This window comes from Chrysemys picta, chromosome 2 (genome assembly GCF_011386835.1).
Source record: "Chrysemys picta bellii isolate R12L10 chromosome 2, ASM1138683v2, whole genome shotgun sequence".
In the NCBI taxonomy this organism is placed as follows: Eukaryota; Metazoa; Chordata; order Testudines; family Emydidae; genus Chrysemys; species Chrysemys picta.
This window is the reverse complement of record NC_088792.1, coordinates 251,791,556-251,812,200: the sequence shown is the minus strand read 5'-3', so window position 1 is coordinate 251,812,200 and position 20,645 is coordinate 251,791,556. Positions and strand designations below refer to the sequence as shown.

Here is a 20,645-nt window from a genome sequence, read left to right as displayed (position 1 = left end):
GATATCTCTATGTTGTTGGTGATGCACCAATTCCAAAGGTGTATTGCCTCTGTACATAGGGAGTATGATCGTGCTTCCCCATGGGGAAGGAAGGAGCTTGCTGTGGCACCAGAGTTGCCAACACCTGATGTTTTGGTACGGGGAAGACGAAAGGGACTCCTGAGCAGACGTTCTCTGGTTATGTCCACCATGTTAGCAAGTCTTTTATCCTACATGGCATTGTGAGGCGTCTGTTGAGAGAGTGTCTGTGCGGTATATACACTGTTTGAAGCCAGGCCTGCAAGCATCGCATGTGGAGTCTGGCATATTTTACAACAAACATTGTCGCTGACATCTGCCCCAAGAATTTTTAGCATATTCTGGCGGATGTTTGTGGGCTGTCCATCGCTGTTGAAATTAGGTTGACTAGAGTGAGAAAGCGTTGTTGAGGTAACATTGCTGTTTCTGTGAGACAATCAAGATATGAATTCCAACTTGTGGCCTTTTGTACATTTATTGGTAACCCTAGGTCTGTGAACAGAGTTATGTTCTGCACGGTGTTTATTGCTTCTTGCTGCGTTGGTGACCTTATCAGACAGTCATCCAAGTATGGAAATTTCATCACTCCTTGTCTGTGGAGATGAGCTGCACCGACAGTGAGAACCTTGAAAAAAACTCTTGCTGCAGTGGAAAGGCCAAAGGGTGTTACGCTCTATTGGAAATGATGTTTCCCTAGGGTGAATCTCAGGAATCTTCTGTGTGACTGGTGAATGGTAATATGAAAATAAGCGTCCTAAAAGTCATTGGCCGAGAGGCAATTTCTCTTCTGTAATGCCAGAATTATTGTGTTTAGATCACCATTTTGAAATGTTGTGTTCTCATCGATCTAGGATGGGCCTCCACCTGCCAGTCTTTTTCTGAGTTAGAAAGTAATGTGAATAAAAACCTCTCCCCCTGTGTTCGGATGGTACTTGTTCCACGGAACCTAATTGTACAAGGTGGTTTATTTCCTGTTGTAACAGGTGCTCATGAGAGGTGTCCCTGAACAGGGAGGGGGAAAAGAGGTGGGTAGGTGGGACAGAAATAAAGGGGATAGAGTAGCTCTTCTGGATAATCTCGAAAACCCATTTGTCTGTCGTGATGGTGTTCCAGGCTAGGTAGTATGGTGACAGACAGTTTTTGAATGGGTGGGGGACCGTTTCTGGTTCCGGAATCAGTGTGTGTGGCAGTCTCATGCCTTCTACCACACCTTCAAAATTATTATCTGGAGGTGGATAGTTGAGACGTTGAAGGTTGATCTTGGTTCTGCCGATGTCTGTTCTGTTTTCATTTACGCCAATGGTATTATCTTTGGAGCTGGGAGTATGGCGTAGATGGGAATCTCTGATTGTGAAATGTGCTGTTTCTTTTTGTTTGCAGGAACCTAAATGCCAAGGGTTTTCAAAGTCGCCTTTGAGTCCTTTACGGTGTGTAGTGAAACATCGGTTTTGTCTGCAAATAATTTCTGTCCTTCGATGGTCAAGTCCTTGGGAATCTGGAGAGATGGAGCCAGGATACACGGCGCACATGACCACGGATGTGGCGATGGATCATGCTGCCATGTCTGCAGAGTCAAGGGAAGCCTAGAGGACTGTCCTGGCAATCAGAGACCCTTCAGAAAGGTTTGCTTTGTACTGTTCTTTTTTGTCATCTGGCAAATTTTCAATAAAGGTTGACACTTTGGAGAACAGATTGTGTGTACATTTAGCCAGAAGAGCCGAATAATTACATCAAAGACTAGGGTTTATAATTTTAAAAAGGCTAATTTTAACAAACTAAGAGGACTGATAAGGGAAGTGGATTGGGCAAACGTATTAATGGATCTAAAGGCAGATGAGGCCTGGGATTACTTTAAGTTAAAGCTGCATGAGCTGTCAGAGGCCTGTATCCCAAAAAAGGGAAAAAGGTTAGTAAGCAAGAGATTTAGACCGAGCTGGATGAGCGACCGTCTCAAAGGGGCGATTAGGAAAAAACAGAAAGCGTACAAAGAGTGGAAGAGGGGAGGGATCAGTAAGGAAACTTACCTTAGTGAGGTCAGAGAATGTAGAGAGAGAGTGAGAAAGGCCAAAAGCCGTGTAGAGTTGGACCTCGCAAGGGGAATTAAAAGCAATAGTAAGAGATTCTACAGCCATATAAATAGGAAGAAAGCAAAGAAAGAAGAAGTGGGACCGCTGAAGACTATAGCCGGAGAGGAGATCAAGGATAATCTAGGCATGGCACAATATCTCAACGAATATTTTGCGTCGGTGTTTAATGAGACCAATGAAGGGATTAGGAATACTAGCAGAGTGACAGAGGGGGATACAGGAGGGGAGATTACCATATCCAAGGTAGAAACCAAACTTGAACACCTTAATGGGGCTAAGTTAGGTGGACAGGACGATCTTCATCCGAGAATATTGAAGGAATTGGCGCGGGAAATAGCAGGCCCCTTAGCGAAAATTTTTAATGAATCTGTAAACTCAGGGGTGGTTCCGTTAGACTGGAGAATAGCTAATGTGGTTCCTATTTTCAAGAAAGGGAAAAAAAGTGACCCAGGTAACTACAGGCCTGTTAGTTTAACATCTGTAGTGTGCAAGGTGCTGGAAAAAATTCTGAAAGAGAAAGTAGTTGAGGACCTTGAGGTTAAGGGCAATTGCGACAAATTACAACATGGGTTTACAAAGGGCAGATCGTGCCAAACCAATCTGATCTCCTTCTTCGAGAAAGTAACGGACTTATTAGATAAGGGAAATGCGGTGGACCTAATATACCTTGATTTCAGTAAAGCGTTTGATACTGTACCGCATGAGGAATTATTGGTTAAACTGGAAAAGATGGGGATCGATATGAAAATCCAGAGGTGGATAAGGAATTGGTTAATGGGGAGAATGCAGCGGGTCGTGTTGAAGGGTGAACTGTCAGGTTGGAGGGAGGTCACCAGTGAAGTTCCTCAAGGTTCGGTTTTGGGACCCATTTTATTTAATCTATTTATTACTGACCTCGGAACCGACTGTAGGAGTGGGCTGATAAAATCTGCGGATGACACAAAGCTGGGAGGCGTTGCCAATTCGGAGGAGGATAGGGATATTCTGCAGGGAGACTTGAATGAGCTTGTGAATTGGAGTATCAGAAACAGGATGAAATTTAATAGTGAAAAGTGTAAGGTGATGCATTTAGGGATGACTAACAGCAATTTTAGTTACAAGCTGGGGACGCATCGGTTAGAAGTGACAGAGGAGGAGAAAGACCTCGGGGTCTTGGTAGACCGTAGGATGACTATGAGTCGACAATGTGACGTGGCAGTGAAAAAAGCCAATGCGGTCTTGGGTTGCATTAGTCGAGGAATATCTAGTAGGAACAAGGAGGTGCTGCTTCCGTTGTATAAGCCGCTGGTGAGACCACATTTGGAGTACTGTGTGCAGTTCTGGTCTCCCATGTTTAAAAAAGATGAACTCAAACTGGAACGGGTACAGAGAAGGGCCACTAGAATGATCAGAGGAATGGAAAACCTGTTGTATGAAAGGAGACTAGAGGAGCTCGGGTTGTTTAGTCTGTCCAAACGAAGGCTGAGGGGGGATATGATTGCTCTCTTTAAATATATCAGAGGGATAAATACCAGGGAGGGAGAGGAACTGTTCCAGCTCAGTACTAATGTGGACACAACGAACGGATATAAACTGGCTGTGGGGAAGTTTAGGCTTGAAATAAGACGAAGATTTCTGACGGTCAGAGGGGTAAAATATTGGAACAGCCTTCCAAGGGAAACGGTGGGGGCGAAGGACCTGTCTGGTTTCAAGATTAAGTTAGATAAGTTTATGGAGGGAATGGTTTAATGGAAAAACATGATTTTAGCCAAATGAATACCGTGCCTTGGTAGGTAAATAGTATAATGGCCAATGAGGGTCAGGCTGGAGACTCTTGCCTACATGCTCGGGGTTTTACTGATCGCCATATTTGGGGTCGGGAAGGAATTTTCCTCCAGGGTAGATTGGCAGAGGCCCTGGAGGTTTTTCGCCTTCCTCCACAGCATGACGCAGGGATCGCTAGCAGGAGGGTTCTCTGCCAATTGAAGTCACTAAGCCACAGGATTTGGGGACTTCAACAGCAGAGTCAAGGGAAAGGGTTGGGACGGCTTTGTGGCCTGCGACATGCAGGGGGTCAGACCAGATGATCATAATGGTCCCTTCTGACCTTAAAGTCTATGAGTCTATGAGTTACCTATGCAGAACTGAAGTGTAGCTTTCCACCCAAAAAGGTCTAGCCTTTTCCAATCCTTATTATATGGGGTCGTTCGGGATTGATTGCCTCCACCACTAAGGAGTTTGGTGCAGGGTGTGTGAATAAAAATTCAGCTCCTTTTGCTGGCACATATTTTTTGTCAGACCTCTTACATGAGGGTGGTGCAGTAGCTGGAGTCTGCCAGATGATTGTTGCAGGCTCCATAATAGCATAATTTATCACCAGGGCTATCTTTGCTGATGAGGATGCCCAGAGTACGTCCGTGAGCTTATGTTGGGATTCTGGTAGGTGAGCCAACGAAACGTCTAGGGACTCAGCAACCCTTTTGAAGAGGTCCTGAAAGGATCTGAAATCATCCCCCTTAGTAGGGGGGGTGGTGGCATTATTGTTTCATCTGGTGATGAAGGTGAGAGATGAGTAGGGAGTGAAGTATCATGTTTGGCTGTGTCCTCAGATTCCTCAGTGTCTTCCTGAAAGGCTACAGAAAATTTAGCAGTGTTAATTTTCTTTTTATTTGATTTCATATTAAATAGACATCTTAAACAGTGCACCTTGTTAATTATCACTTGTTTTAATACTCTTTTTTCTTCTTCTATACCTATGGTAACTTTTAAAAATATATATATATTATATCTGTGCTTTTTGTTTTTACTGGTGGCGCACCCGCGGCATTACCTCGATATTGATGCACATAAAATTCATTCTGCACACAGATGAAAAAATCAGAGGGAACATTGTCGATGGTGCTGAGTCTTGACTCTCCAGGGATCCTGGTACTGGTACGATGAGAAGGTCCCAGGCAGCTGCAAACACCTCAGGAGTTGATGGCACCATCAACTGGCTCGTGTGTGGTCTATTCTAAGATTGCTAGTTTGTAGGTATCCAAGGAGCTTGCCGTGGCACCAGAGTTGCCAACACCTGATGTTGTGGTGCACGGGGAGACAAGCGATCCGGCGTGGATCTCACTCTTTCCCTGTCTCCCTTTGATTTTGGCACCAGAGAACTGGTCTTCTCCTGGGGCTTGAGGTGCTTCTTCTTAGGTACCAGGGAGGCCAATCAGTGCCTAGAGTCCTGGGTCAATAGAGAAGCACTCTGCACCAAAGCTGAGCTGCTTGGTGCTTAGTCCAATTGCGGCTCCAAAGCTGGTCTTAAAGCTGTCTCCATGAGAAGGACCTTCAGTCGGGCCTCTCGGTCCTTCTTGGTCCAGGGCCTGAAGTCCCTCAGATTTGGCAGCAGTCTTTCCTATGAGCTTCCCCCAGACACTTGAGACAGCTTGAGTGGGGGTCGTTCAAGAGCATAGGCTTACTGCAGGCAATGCAGGGCTTGAAACTTGGAGACCGAGGCATGCCCCGGCATCAGGAAGGCGGACAACTCCGCAACTTAAGTGTGGAGGCATCCAAGCTAAAACCTTAAACTACTAAAAACCACTCTAACTGTAACCACTATTTACACTAAACATGTATGAAAAAAACCACTAGGAGAGAATTGTCTAAGCAATGAAGGATTCCAAACAACTGTCACAGGTGGTAAGAAGGAACCAAAGGGGAACGGGGTCAGCATGGCCCTTTATACTGGCACCATGTGCACGTGGCACCAGAGGGTGCTAGAGTCAACTTGACGGATACTGCTAGGGGGAAAATTTCCAGCAACTGCGCTCTGAGTGCGCACACACCTATGTGGGAATAGACATGTGCAAGCACTCTAAGAAGAATCCCATTTATGGATAAACTCAGTGAAAAGAGGTACACAGGCACAGGAACATCGAATCTAAGGCGCATTTCAAGCTGAAGAGAAGAAAGAACTGGACAGCAAGAGTGGAGCTGAATTTACAGCCAAGGAAAGGAAAAGCTGATTCTTCTCTGAAGTGACACAGAGTAGTGATTGTAGAATAATCTCTTTTGTTTTTGTTAATAACAATGCAATTGGTACTAGCTGCACAGCATGTATGAGCTTACAAAGGTTAATGAATTGGTAAACTATAGATTATTATTATAAGTAGTAAGCCTTTGGTAATATTCAAAATAATTTATGCTCCTTGTAAAATTTTTGTGTTTTCGCAATTTAAAAAATTTAAAATTTTTAAAATTTAAAATTGTCTCTTTTATCTCTGCCTCTCCTCACAGTTAACATAGCCTAGCTGGGTCATCACACGATCAGTATAGATTTACTTCCTTCATTTACAGACAGGGAGGAGGTCATTCATTGGAGGAACAAGTGCTGCCTCTATACCATGACCAGATTTAAAACCTCCTTGAGAGGGACCCAGAACACTGGCAGCTGACTTTTCATTAAAATTGATTTGTGCTAGTTTCTTGATTAACATGCTTAGAAATCAGAGATTAGACATTGGGCAGTAGTTTGAGCAATTACTCTCATTAAGTGATGGTTAGACTACTGTATGTATTAAGGTGGGTGGCAAATTTTTCCCATCAAAGGAGATGTCAATAATCACATTTAGTCATGATCCCAGCATTCTCTTCTTTAAAAAAAAATTCCTATCCAGGAAGGCAGGGATCAAAGTCACATAGGTGGTCTGATTGCCATCAGTGCTTCCATGGCCACTATTTGTCCAAATTAACCTAATTCTTAGAGTAAGCCCTGTCTTTGGCTTGTTGTTATTCTTGGTAGCCTACCATTATATACACAGGAGTCTATGTTATCCTAAAAACACAAACACTCAAGGCTAAACTGTGCCTTCTACAACTATATAACTCTATTCAAGTTAATGGCTGCGGTATTAATCCAGTAGTGCTTATCTTTTAGGCCAAAAGCTAATCATTCCTTTCCTTTTCCATGTGTGACAGGGTGTACCAGGCCTCTGTGGCCACTTGCTGGAGGTTCTGCAGTCCTACCTCACCCCATCCTAGGAAAGGAGCAGCGAAGGTGGGTCTTCCAGACCTGCTTAGAGAGACAGCATAGAAGCAGCCAATCAGAGCCCAGCAGGCTCAGATTTAAAAAAGCTGCTGGATCTGAACAGTGCAGTTCCTGGCTGGGACTAGAGAGGAAGGAAGGGTGCTCTGCTGTGGCCAAAGGATCTTAACGGGCTGCCTTTACTGGGCCTGGGAGAGAGGACTTGAGAACTGTAACCTTAAGTAAAGAGTGAAAGGAAAGGGATGAGGCGGGAAGAAGTCCAGGGAAAACAGCAGCAACCAGTCAAAGAAAGCAGTACGCAGCTGCTGTTCACAGGGTCCCTGGATTGGGACCCGGAGTAGTGGGCAGGCCCGGGTTCCCCCACTGGCCACTGGGAAAGTGGCCTATGCCCCAAGCGAAGGGCTGGATTAAAAAGGGCCCAGACGTTGGGCTGAAGACCTTGGTGAGGGCAGATAGTTCTAATGGACTTTTGCTACACTGGAAGGGTATTGATGGTGTGACTTGGCCAGAGGGTTGAGCAACTGAAGACCTGCCTAGTGAGGCTGGCAACCTGCAAGGGGCAACATGAGCAGAAAAAAAGATTGCAGCACCACACTCAGCCAATAGGAGGCACTCAGGAGATGAGTGTCCCCCATGACACCATGTTACTGACTTTTTATTTATTCTTTTTCATTGTATTACTGAGCCCCCATTTTTTCATTTTCAGCAAATATGACCATTTCATTTGTGGTCCAAAAGTAAATTAAAAATGATTTTAAAATATGTTTGTTTTTCTTTTTTCCCCTATCACGTTTACAGGGTGGAGTTAAGGTTGTTTGAATACCTCAATTGCACATTTCCTTACTGTTTATTTTACTGTTTGTAACATTCTTTAATTTTGTCTTTGAATTTTTATTTAGGTTGACAAACTTACAAATATAAAGCTCTTTAATGTACATATTTTGACTGAGCAACATGAATTTCAACAAAATTAATAAGAAAAGTCTGAAACTGTTAATTAAAATTGTTTAACCACTGTGCTCTATACACACACTTCATATGTATGTTCCTTTTTTTTTTTTTTTTTTTAATTTTGTTAATTTTTCAGCAGTGCTGGGTCACTCCAGAACCACTGCTGTAGTAGGAAGACTCCTCTAAGATACTAGAAGCTTCTTCATAATCTAGATACCAATGGTGATTATAAGAGTAACACACTGTCACATTCATGCTGAGATCAATGTTGTTATCTCTGCAATGCACCCACATCTTCATGTTTTAAAAAAAATTCTTGAAGATAAGTCTTCTTCATAACAATTAAAGGTGATATGATCATATATATGTCAATCAATTAACATATCTGAATTAACCACAATTTGATGCTAAGCTGTATTTCCAAACTATCTGCAAATGATTATTTTCTACCTAATTTCAAATGTACTACTTGCACAGAAGTTAACTGTATATAAAAACCAGTACTATTTATGCATTGTATGCAGAAACCTACATAACGGATCAGAATACATGTGGGTACAATCATCCATGAAAGACAGCAAAATGTTTATACTGTGCAAGTTTCATACAGCTGTGCTCTGCCACTCCCAAGCAATTACTCAAGAGAATGCACTCTTGCACTTTGATTTTAAACAGAAAGTCTAACTCACAGTCCTCAAAATGAATGCCAACCTTGGCCACGTTATGTGGAACAAACAGAGATTCAAAGCCAGTACGTTGCAAGGAAATGATTACAGCTCAACAACCTGCATTACAACTGAACTTAGAAATGTAAAGAGGGGGAAAGTAGTTTTAAAACAGGGGCATTAGAACAGCAAATCACTATATTTCAATCTTTTTCCTAAGTGGTTAAAGAACTATGCAGCAACTCCAAAACTCTTTTTATATGTACACCTGGGAAGAATACTGAATCCTGTTACTTTCCTCAGCGCTACCCTGATGTGGTTTAGACCAGATGTTTAAATGTTACAGTATGCACATTTTCTTCTCTTCTTCCCAGGCAAAAGCAAAATAAGAGGAATATTTGACTTCACTCCACAAGAGACCTATTTAATAGTTTGGCGGTTATGTAAGTAAAGGTAGCTTGGCTAAGTCAATGTTGACGACATACAGAACGACATGATCCTAATGAGTTGGAAAATATTGGCTCTCATGAGATTCAACCAGATGCTACTGCGCTGAGAAAGCTACTGTATTATTGAATTTCATTTTTATGAGGTAAAATTTATTATTCAACCATTAAGGTATCCCACATGAAATCTTGCATAAAATAGTTTTACAGTTACTTTCTGGAAAGTAGATTTTATTTTAACTTTAAGACATCATTTACATGAGGGAGTCCAATGCCTATTTGATCGCCTTCAGAGAAATTTAAGGTCTGCAAGCAATTTTCCCAAATATGCCAGATTAATGGAACTGGACTGTCAACAAAATAATGAACTACCTGAACAGGACAAGGAAAAAGTGGTAGCAAGTTCCAGTTTTCCAGAGCAAAGTAAAGCCATATGTGACTGAATATGTGTTTTCTTGGCAGGCTGATATGGTTAGAAACTAAGTGGTTTAGGTACACACTAACAGAAAAAATATGTAACAATAACTCCAAAGGATTAATAATATTACAGTTCTTTAAAGAAATTACTGCTTTGCAATGTTTAGCTATTTCCTATATTTGTATGTTTATAATCAAGTGTGATAATAAATAACATTTTCTTGTTTGAATTTACTGTAATGACCAATACTCACTGTACATATGCAGAGAACATGAACATTTCAGACCCAAGTTTCCTTTCCCACTGAAACTGCATGAATTATAAAATATGCCTGCCACATTCTTGGGATAGTATGTTAATTAAAATGTGTACAGATGCTCCCCAGATTACGCAAACCCGATTTACGCAAATCCGGATTTACGGAAAAAGTTCCGTACGTTCCGTAAGGTTGTTGGGGATTTTTTGCGTAATTGTCAGGTATACGTTCCCGACTTGCACAAATTTCCGGAACAGAACGCCTTGCGTAAGTCAGGGAGCGTCTGTATTTAGTATACTACTACTATGCTTATATATTGTATCAGAAAATATTTTGGAAAAATCATGAGGCAGCACTAATCTAAAGAAAAGAGCATGAGGTTGAGACACCTTATTTCCAATTCTTTTTTATCAGTTTTAAATGTACTGCCTTTCCAATTTCATTACATGTCCCCACTGTTCTCAATTTATGAAAAAAAGTAAATATCTCATACTTCAAGGGGGTGTTTGACCGTGACGCGCAGCGTCCAGAGTGCCTTTATCCTTTACCCTGAGTTGACTACGCAGAGGACCTGGAACAAGCTTTTACATCATGGAGAGTAATGTAGGCCAGTCTTACAAAGACCAAAAACACAGCCCCACGAAAAGATGGCATTCGCTACAACTTCCTGAAAAAACAAGATCCCAGTTGCCTGGTACTAACTGCCATTTTCAACAAATGCAAACAGTTCCACCGTACTCCCAGATCGTGGAAGAAATCAATGATGGTGCTCGTCTACAAGAAAGGCAAGCAAGACGACCCCAACACCTGGAGATGCATCTCTCTCTGTTCCACCACGTACAAACTGTATGCCAGCTGTCTCACGGCTAGGATCACAGACTGGTCGGTGAACGGAGGAGCCATTAGCTCCATCCAGAAAGGCTTCATGTCATGCGAAGGCTGCTACAAACACAACTTTGTCCTTCAGACTGCCATCCACTCGGGCATGGAGGCAATGTGCCATAGCATGGCTCAGCCTGGCCAATGCTTTTGGATCGATGCCCCACCAGCACATTTTCGACACGCTGCAAGACTTCTGAAAACTTTCTCCAACTGGTCCAGGAACTGTATGAAGGCTGCACCACCACCATCCGCTCCATGGAAGAAGAGACACCCAAAATTCCTATCCATAGCAGCATGAAACAAGGCTGTCCCCTGAGCCCCATCGTTTTCAACTTAGCCATGGAGCCACTCATTTGAGCGATCTCCAGTGGTCTATGCAGTTTCGATCTATACGACAACAGAGTGAATATCCTGGCTTACGTAGACGACCTGGTCCTGATCGCAGACAACCCCGAGAGTCTCCAACAAATGCTTGACATCACCAGCCAGACTGCCAATGGGATGGGATTCCACTTCAGTGCCAGGAAGTGTGCAACCCTGCATATCGATGGCAGTAGAAGGGATTCGGCCCAGGCAACGTCATCCCAGATCCAGGAGAACCCATGATCTTCCTCGAGGACGGGCAAGCGTACCAACATCTTGGCACGCCGACGGGTTTCCGTGTCCAACAGACACCTGAGGATACCATCACAGAGATCCTATAAGATGTGGCCAGGATCAACTCCTCCCTATTGGCACCGCGGCAGAAGATCGAAGACTTTAACACCCCCCTAATCTCCTGTATCTCATTCATCCTGAGGGGATCTGCTGTGGTGAACGTACCTCTTAACAAAGCAGACAACACCATCAGGCATCTGCTGAAGTGGATGTTTCTTCCCCAGAGGGCCAGCAATGAACTGGTGTACATCTCGCACAGGCAGGGCAGCACCAACGTCCCTCGAATAGGTAATCTGTGCAACATTGCTGTGATCACTCACGCCTTCTGATATGCCCGGACGCCACGGTGAGGAACATTGCGGATAGTGCTCTGCAGGATGCCGTCAAGAAGCAAATCACCAGGATCCCCTCCAACCAAGATGTCACCACCTACCTGAGTGGCTCGCTGGAAGGTGAATTTGGAAGAGAGGGGAGAGACTTTGCTTCGCTCTGGACTCATACCCGCAATGCTACGCGACTGGAGAAGCATATCGGCTGCCACTAGACATGGTGCGAGGAATGCCAGGAGCTGGGAGTCCTGGTGTCACAGGTGAAGAACACGGAGCGCACCATCATCACTCCGAGAGCCAGAACCAAGCTGGAGAGGACCCTGAAGGATGCCATCCGCTGCCAATAGGTGGAAAACCTGAAACAGAAGCCAAACCAGGACCAGGCCTTTGAAGTGACATGCAAGTGGGACACCAGCAACCACTTCCTCCCCCGAGGCAGCTTCACCCGATTTGCCGACTGGAGGTTCATCCACAGGGCCCGGCTCAACTGCGTCCCGCTAAACGGAGCAGTCTGCCATGGGAATCGGGACAAGCGATACAGGAAGTGCGGCTACACCAAAGAGATGCTGCCCCACATCCTGTGTAGTTGCCCCATGTCCTGTGTAGCTGCAAGCCCCATTCGAGAGCTTGGCAGCTGCGACACAACACCATCCAAGATCTCCTGGCCAGAGCCATCCGGCCACCCATAGGGAAGGTTGCTGTAAACTCTGCTATCCCCGGAACCGGACATCTTCATCACCAACGAGGACTGGAAGAAGATCATCATGGTGGACGTCACAGTGACCTTCAAGAACAGGATCTCGGCCTTCCACGATGCCCGAGCTCGAAAGGTAGAGAAATACGCCCCTCTGGCTAAGGGAGCTAAGGACTACCAGGTTCAGACATGCGCATTGATCGTCAGAGCCATGGGCACATGGGACCCCAGCAACGAGCGAGTGCTGAGAGAATGCGGAATCGGTCAACGCTACGCTCGGCTGATGTGGCAACTCATGGTGTCAGACGCCATGAGGTGGTCGAGGGACATCTACATAGAACACATCACCGGACATTGGCAATACCACGATGGATGAGCTGGAGTGCCGATGAGAAGTGCAGTCAGGAAAGTAACTGAAATACCTTCCTCCTGGATTGTATTTTCTAAATGGACAACCTACCTAATTCTCAATTATTGAGGGACAATCTCCACTCATTGATATATTTTACTTTGCACAACCAAATCTCTGTACAACTTTTCACGAGTGATGTACCCGAGTATTTGGATTCTAATATCTAAATTACATTGTTATTGTTAAATCTATTCACCTAAATTTGGATTATTGCTGATTATGTACTCTATGTATCATATGACTTCTAAAAACAAACTTTGTATTTGTGGATAATCTAAGCACTATACCCAGCTGTACACTCTCTGCTCAACCTGTGTAATATGTAATTATATATATATATATATATATATATATATATATATATAATATTAACATTAACTTTAATAAAAATTTAAAAAATAAAAATAAATAAGTTCTTATCAGCTATGTGCTCAAAAAAACAAATAAATGGGTCAAAGGGTATCATTATCGAAGGGGAAATTCAGAAGAGTGATAGACCTAACTAGTTAGTGGACTGGAGCACTCAACTACTGTGTCCTGTTGTTTTACTACCAGAATTGCAATTTCTTCCATTGTGAGTAACATGCCTGCATTTTTATGTTTTTTTAATAAATATACTTACAAAATGAATCAACAATCTTTCGTGTTTGATTTAATAAAATGTGTATGTTTTTTTTAAATTTCCTCCAAGAAAAAAACCACCCTGAATTTTTTTCAGATTGGGGCAAAATCTCAACGTGGTATCTTCACTCAAATATTCTCTGCGGTGAAGACAGATGTAAATAAATCCTCTGTCCTTATTTTCAAATTGCTCTCTTTACTCCCTGGGAAAAGATTGGAACCTTTGAATTTCATAGGCTTCCAATATACTTAAGTAATTTCTTTTTATTTTGTTTTTACCCCTTTGGCTATTTATCCTCTTCAAATTCCTTAGGCCTCTGAATTTCCAGCTTACATTTAACCTACTTATAGTTTATTCTATTTTCCCTTGGTTTGGATTTCCATTTTCTAAATGATAGATCTGTTTGGCTTGAAGAACCTTTTGAACTTTGCCATTTAACCATGCTAGAGTTTTGGTTTTTTTGCTTACTGATTTCTTTACTGTTTAGGGACATGCATACTTTCTGTAATTCTGTTATGGTTTGCTTAAGAAATGTCCAAGCTGAATTAAAGGATGTCAGCCTACACTTCTGGCTCTCCTTGCCCTCTGGCGAGAAGCTGGACTCCAGCTCTGGCTCGCTGACCTCTTGCTCCTTGAAATAACACAGGAAGCATGCACTGTAGCTCCACTACCTTTCTCTTATGGAAAAAGCTGGTGAGCAAGAGGCAGGTGCAGGCCACTCCAGGACACTAAAAGCAAAATGCTGGGTGCCTGGCTGCAGAAGAATGGTAAATTCCATTGTAAAACTTCTGAATTCTTCAGCTTCTTGAGAAAATGTCTATTTTTGTGGCCACAGAATCACAACATCCACAAGGACCTTCATTGAGATGAATGGAACAATTCATTTCTCTCAGAGCTATTATTTCAGCCCTTCTGCAGACTCAGGAAGACAATATTGCATTGGTTTACACATAGTTTACATTTTCTATGTTTTTATCACAACCATATGGGCTAAACACACTATTTTAAAAATGAAAACAGATTCTAGAGCACAATTCTGTAACAAATTCAGAGGCCCTGGAGCATACAGGACCCTGCCATAGTCTTAACAGGATCATCATAAAAAACAAATAGTACCAAAATGCAGCAGGAGGATTATTTTTCCAGCTATCTGCTCTAGAGTTCTTATTTGGGAACTGCCTGACAGCTCTGTGAACTTCCTCTCTAGCTGCACTTAGAGAAGATGAGCACTTTATATAGCTTTAGTTGGTCAAATAACAACCAGCTGCCAAACTAACTGCACTTTTTTTTAGTTCTTGTTGCTGCTCTGGGAAAGAGCCAGCCCAGTGTCATAATGGACTATTGCTTTACACCTTTTTCAAAGAAATGGATATCATCAGCACTGTTTTGTAACACAGACTAAGACAACTACCTCACCATAGTCTACTTTTAGAGATGGAGCTCATGTCCATGCTCTCTCTGCTGGTGCCCTTCTAGACGCTGCTCTAAATCCTCAGCTGCCAGCATATAATCTTGGATGACATGAAAGTCTTGAAAAAGATACCCACCATGGAATCAACATTGAATCGCTGCCCTTGTATGCTGTACTAGGGAAAAAGAGGAAATAAAACTGTTTTTTTCCCTGTCTTTGGCCAAAATAAATACATTTGTTCATGGGGGAAAAATAGGTGGAAAAAGAAGCCAGGCTTTTTCAGAGAGTTTGAACCAATACACTGAAGAAAGTGTTCATCCTTAGTAAAACCATTACTCATAATTTTGCCAAGGTCACTGAGTACTTGGATTTAAGTAAACTTGAATAAGGTAACCTGAATTGTCTATGGGCTAAGCCAGATTCAGCCAAACACTTAAGTACATGCTTATTTTAAAGCATGTATATAGCTGTGTAAAGATGGATAATAAGCATGTGCTCAAGAGCTTTGCAGAATCAGTCTTTAATTTGCACAAACAACTTTTTTTTCTGAAAACCCACCATGTTTTGCATTATGAATCCATGTACCCAGCTCCTTTATTTCTTCCACCTCTTGGATTTGTATCATTGTAGCTGCTTCAGAATAGTCAAGGAAACAGTTATTGATTAAATTGGCTTAAGGAAACCGTTATTGATTAAATTGGCTTAGATGAGGAACATTGGCAGCCCTTTTGAACAAATCCACATCTGCATTCTACAAAATGTCCTTGATGAATAAAGCCCTTAAACCTACTGCTTTGTACTTCATTCAACAACTTCACCTCTGAATGATCTTATGTTACTACATTACACAGTATAAGACAGCGGGGCTGGATGTCTCAAATAATGAAGGAAGTATGGAAAAATTATCCTGTATGGCAACATTAAATGCATCCAGAAACTGGTGCCAGAGAGAGAAGTTTGGTGGCTTAGTTTACATCCTGGATTTTAAGCATAAGCTATAAATACCATATGCACACAAAAACATTCAGTCATTTAACTACAGTATGCTAAAACCTGGATTTAAAGTAGTTGTATGTGCATTCATTTGCTACTAGCAGTGCTCTATATTACCGTAGAGATTTTAATCTACCGTACTTGTCAGAAATATTATGTCTTTACCTAAAGTTTGGAAGACTTCATTCAGCAGAACTTCATTTACAACTGCAGAACTGACATTTCCAACATGATGAGACCAGCTCTGATAAATAGTTTGCAGCAGAAGGGTCTGGGCTCTAGTTGCTTGAACTGTCAGATTTGGAAGTTCAAATATGCATTCTGTTAGTGGAACATGAGATCGCTTGGTCCTGTTTTAAAAATTGAAAAACAAAACAGAAAGTGATTAATTTAGTACCTAGTACTGGCAAATATACCAAAAAACTAATTATGAGAGCTGAGGCTGCAAGCAGCTGGCTTTTAAGGCATGAATTGTATTTTATTGCTGGCGTTTCATAATTTACAAAAAAACCCACTAGATTACAAGTATGATTGGATATCAAAAGAAATTTCATTTCTCATTGTTATCTGCCTAAAAAATATTTCATGCACTATTAGAAAGAATAACTGACTTCTCATGCCTTCATCCCAATTATCTCAAAATTTTTAAACGTTTAAATAAAAAATAACTTGTCCTACTGATGCGTTCCCACCAAAATAGTACTTGGTGTTTTCACTCTTGCAAATCTAAGCATCGGGCACATGTACAGCAACCACACTGTGTGCATAAAATACAGAACAACACGAAAATTCATTCTGGGATTATAGTCCATTGGCGAGTGCTGGTGATGGCAAACCACAAGAGCAAACCTCAAATAGTTAATCTAATCCCCAGAATTCCTCGATGTTATAATCTCCATAATTCAAATATTCTGGAGAGGTTTTTAATATAAAATATGAATCAAGGCACATACTCCCTCTGTACTCCAACTAATGCTGCCTTCACCTTTTCCTTCTCCCACAGCTGCTACTGTCACCATCTTCCAATCTCAAATGCCCCAAACTGCTATTACAGATCTTCCCCTAAATTCTCCCCCACTTTCATTGTTGATCCTTATTCACGGTCAATCCTCCTTCTATCACTATTGCTTTTCCAGCTACGCAGATCTTGCCCTACTTCTGAACCTTTCCCCTAACCATTCCACCAGATCTAGCTGTTCTATTTTCTATCTATATATTTGTGACCCACCCAGCACTAGAATATCTGAACATTTCCCAAGTATTCAGGGATTTATCCTCATAAAACCCCTGACAGTCATTTTTCTGATCTTAACTATATGTAAAGGTAGTAAAAGGAATATCAATTATGTACTTATAAATACGAAATATTAATATACACAATATTTTAAAATTATTTTTGTTATACATTAGTTATAGATTTGGCAATGTAGCTGTTTAACATTACTAAAATGGGGGAAAGTGTTTATAAATTGAATCATTTGCAAATATTTTATTTAAAAAAATGTAGTGAGTCACTAAATGAAACATCTGTTACGTTGCATTACCAGAAGAAAATTTTAAAACAGCCACGCTGACGGTATCTTGGCAAATAAAAGTAACAGAAATGAGCTTTTCCTCACTCCTCATACTTAGAGCTCACTGAATATGCACTTTATTTAGCCACTATCAGTTTTCAAACTCTTACTCAGATTTGATTCCTTTTCACAGCATTATTTTAATTTATTTCCAGGCACATCCGCTTCCAACAACAGCACTTCTGGGAATGACACAAAAATACATTTGTAGCCCACTGAACACAAGGCAGGCAAGTAGTACTCTACATCAGGAGTCAGGGGTTACATTTTTCTTTAATATTCACTGAAAACCAGAAATATACTGATAGTTTCATCCTGCAGTTTCTTTTTCCAAAACATATCTGAAATCTGACACTTTCTTGTCCTTAACCTAATCAGCTGCCTTGATCACAGCAATCTATTCTTCCTGACATCCACATCAGTCCCCAGCAATCTGTCCAAAATCCCATCAATGCCACCAAAATTATTTTCCATACCCATCATTTAGATTATGGCATCATCCATTTAGAATCCTTTGACTGGCTTCCCAGTGCCCCACACATCAAATTACATTTATCTCCACTTTCAAGGTTCTACAATACACTTACCAAACACACCTCCTTGATTTCAATAATTTTGCATATCCCAGCTGTTACTCTGCCAGTGACACCAGCTTTGATGCCCCCTTTCTTTCCTTCTCCAACTTCTGTCTCCAGATCCCCTTTTTCCCCCCATACTGTTCCTTATGCATGATGTATACTCCCAATCGCTGCACACAAAGGCATTGCCCACTCCTAATTCATATTCTTACTATAAACTCATTTTTCCTGTGTTGCCTATTAGCGAGTTAATTAACAAGATTTTAATTGTGTGTAAATACACATTTTATATCACCAAGCCAATGTGCATATACCTGTGTATCTCCACGATATCATGTTAACCCATGCCCTTCCCCACCCCTTTTATTAATTGCTTATATTTTGGTGGTGCCCAGAGGTCTCAATCAAGATTGGAGCAAGATTGTAAAAGAAGCTGCTTATACACAAAGACATGGTCCCTGCCCCCAAACAGTTTACAATTCAACGCCCTGATCCCATAGACACGTATATTTTTAAGTTCAAGTTTACTCATACAAATTGTCACAGAACCATAGGGTTACAAGTGAATGCAAGGATCATCTAGCCTAATACCCTGCCAAGATGCAGGATTTGTTGGGTCTAAACCATACAAGAAACACGGCTATTCAGCCTCCTTTTGAAAACCTCCAGTGAAGAAGCTTCAACAACATTCCGAGGCAGTCTGTTCCATTGTTCTACTGTTTGGAAGCTTTTCCTGAGATTTAATCTAAATCTGCTATGCTGTAGTTTGAACCCACTGCCTCTTGTCCTGGCCTCTGTGGCAAGAGAGAATAACTTTTCTCCATCTTTTTACGGCAGCCTTTCAAGTATCTGAAGACCGCTATTGTATCCACCCTTAATCGCCTCTTTTCCAAACTAAACATACCCAGTTCCTTCAGCCTTTGCTCATATGGCTTTCATTCTATCCCTTTAAATCACCTTTGCCACTCACCTCTGGATCCTTTCTATATATGACCACCAAAACTGGACCCAGTATGCCAGCTGAAGCCTAATCAGTGCCAAGTAGAGCGGTACTATCACCACCTCTCATGACTTGCATGCTATGCCTCTGTTAATGCAACCTAAAATTGCATTTTTTTCCCCAACAGCATCGCATTGCTGACTCATATTGAGGTTGTGATCCACCACATCCCAGATCCTTCTCAGTAGTGCTGCTGCTGCCAAGCCAGTTCTCTCACTCTGTGCATTTGGTTTTTCTTCCTTAAATGTAGCACCTTAAATTTGCCTTTGTTCAATTTAGTTTTCTTATCTACAGTTCAGTTCTCCAATTTATCAAGATTCCTCTGAATTTTAGCTTTATCCTGCAAAGTATTGACAACTCCCACTAGCTTTGTGTCATCTGGAAACTTGATCAGTATGTTCTCTGTACCTATATCCAGGTGTAGTGGGGTAGTTACCCCGCTCCTGCCCTGAAGGGCTTAAAACAGCCCTGGAGGAGGGCTGTGGAAGGGCAAGACGCCTGGGCAGATTGGGAGGAATCAGGGCCCAGCTGGCCCTATAAAGGCTTGAGCCAGGAGCTCAAAACAGTCTCTCTCTGCCTGCAGAGAGAGAAGGGTCTGGCTGCAGGGAGCTTAATCAGTTATCTGGAGTGGAGCAGGGCTGGGGAAAAGCCAAGGGAGCTGGGGAGCTCCGGTCTAGGAAAGCCCCAGGCTGCAGGCCTGGTAAGGCCTATTAGGTACTGGGTTGCAGGGGGCAGCAGGTCCAAACCCCTTTGCCTGTGATGAGTGGCTTATACACTGCAGTCTGCCCCAGTGACTGGGGGCTAGATGAGGACTGGCAGTAGCCAAGACTGAGGCGAAGTGGGGAGAGTGGGTGGGGGTTCCCCTGGGAGGGGGAGACCCAGAGCTGTGAGGGGTTACTACCAGGGGGCAGCACCCCAGACAACAGGGCACTGGGTCTGGGAGGGACACGGGGGCCAAGCAGTAGCGGAACACCGGCCTGCAGAGGGCACTCCAATGGCTGGAGAGCTAATTCCCAAGACAACCAGCAGGAGGCGCCACAGGGGTGAGCCCCACGCCTCTATACCAGATCATTAATAAAGATGTTAAACACTGGATCCAGAACAAGATCCCTGAGGAACCACACTTGAGACCTCCCTCCAATCCAACATCATTCCATTAATATTTACTCTCTCTGTAGTTGTTTAACCAATTAGTATCCACTCAGTGGTAGTTCCACCAAGCCCACAATTCTCCAGCTCACCTATCAGAATGTCATGTGGGACAGTGTCAAAAGCTGTGCTGAAGTCCAGGTACATTATGTCCACCGCATTCCCCCTATCCACCAAAATCAGTTACCGTGTCAAAGAAGGAAATTAAGCTGGTTTGGCATGATTTGTTCTTCGTAAATCCATGTTGGCTGCTAGTGATTATCCCTTCATCCTCCAGGTATTTGCAAATTGAATGTTTTATACTTTGCTCTGATAGCTTCCCAGTTCTCAAAGTCAGGTTGACTGGTCTATAGTTCCCTGGCTCCTCCTTTTTAAAGATGGGCACTACGTTAGCTCTTCTCCAGTCTTCTGGGACCTATCCTGTCATCCATGAGTTTGTAAATATTACCACCAGTGACTCCGAGATTTCTTCAGCGAATTCCTTCAGTACCTTTGAAC

At 42.4% G+C, this 20,645-nt stretch overlaps 1 protein-coding gene across 29 annotated transcripts in view; it reads right to left on the bottom strand.

Moving 5' to 3' along the window:
• VPS13B (vacuolar protein sorting 13 homolog B) overlaps positions 1-20,645 on the bottom strand; it is a 943,390-nt gene that overhangs the window by 699,938 nt on the left and 222,807 nt on the right. For 26 of the 29 annotated variants that reach the window (XR_010598024.1, XR_010598025.1, XR_006173164.2 and 23 more), the window contains one exon: positions 16,012-16,196. The exons of 1 other annotated variant lie outside the window; for it this stretch is intronic. Coding sequence is in view for 25 of the 28 variants with exons in the window: in XM_065582180.1 (XP_065438252.1) it covers positions 16,012-16,196 (185 nt within the window). In the remaining 3 variants the exon portion in view is untranslated. Of the gene's footprint in view, positions 1-14,858; positions 15,029-16,011; positions 16,197-20,645 lie in introns of those variants that run through there. 2 more of the 29 variants (XM_065582190.1, XM_042845074.2) reach the window with 2 other exon arrangements.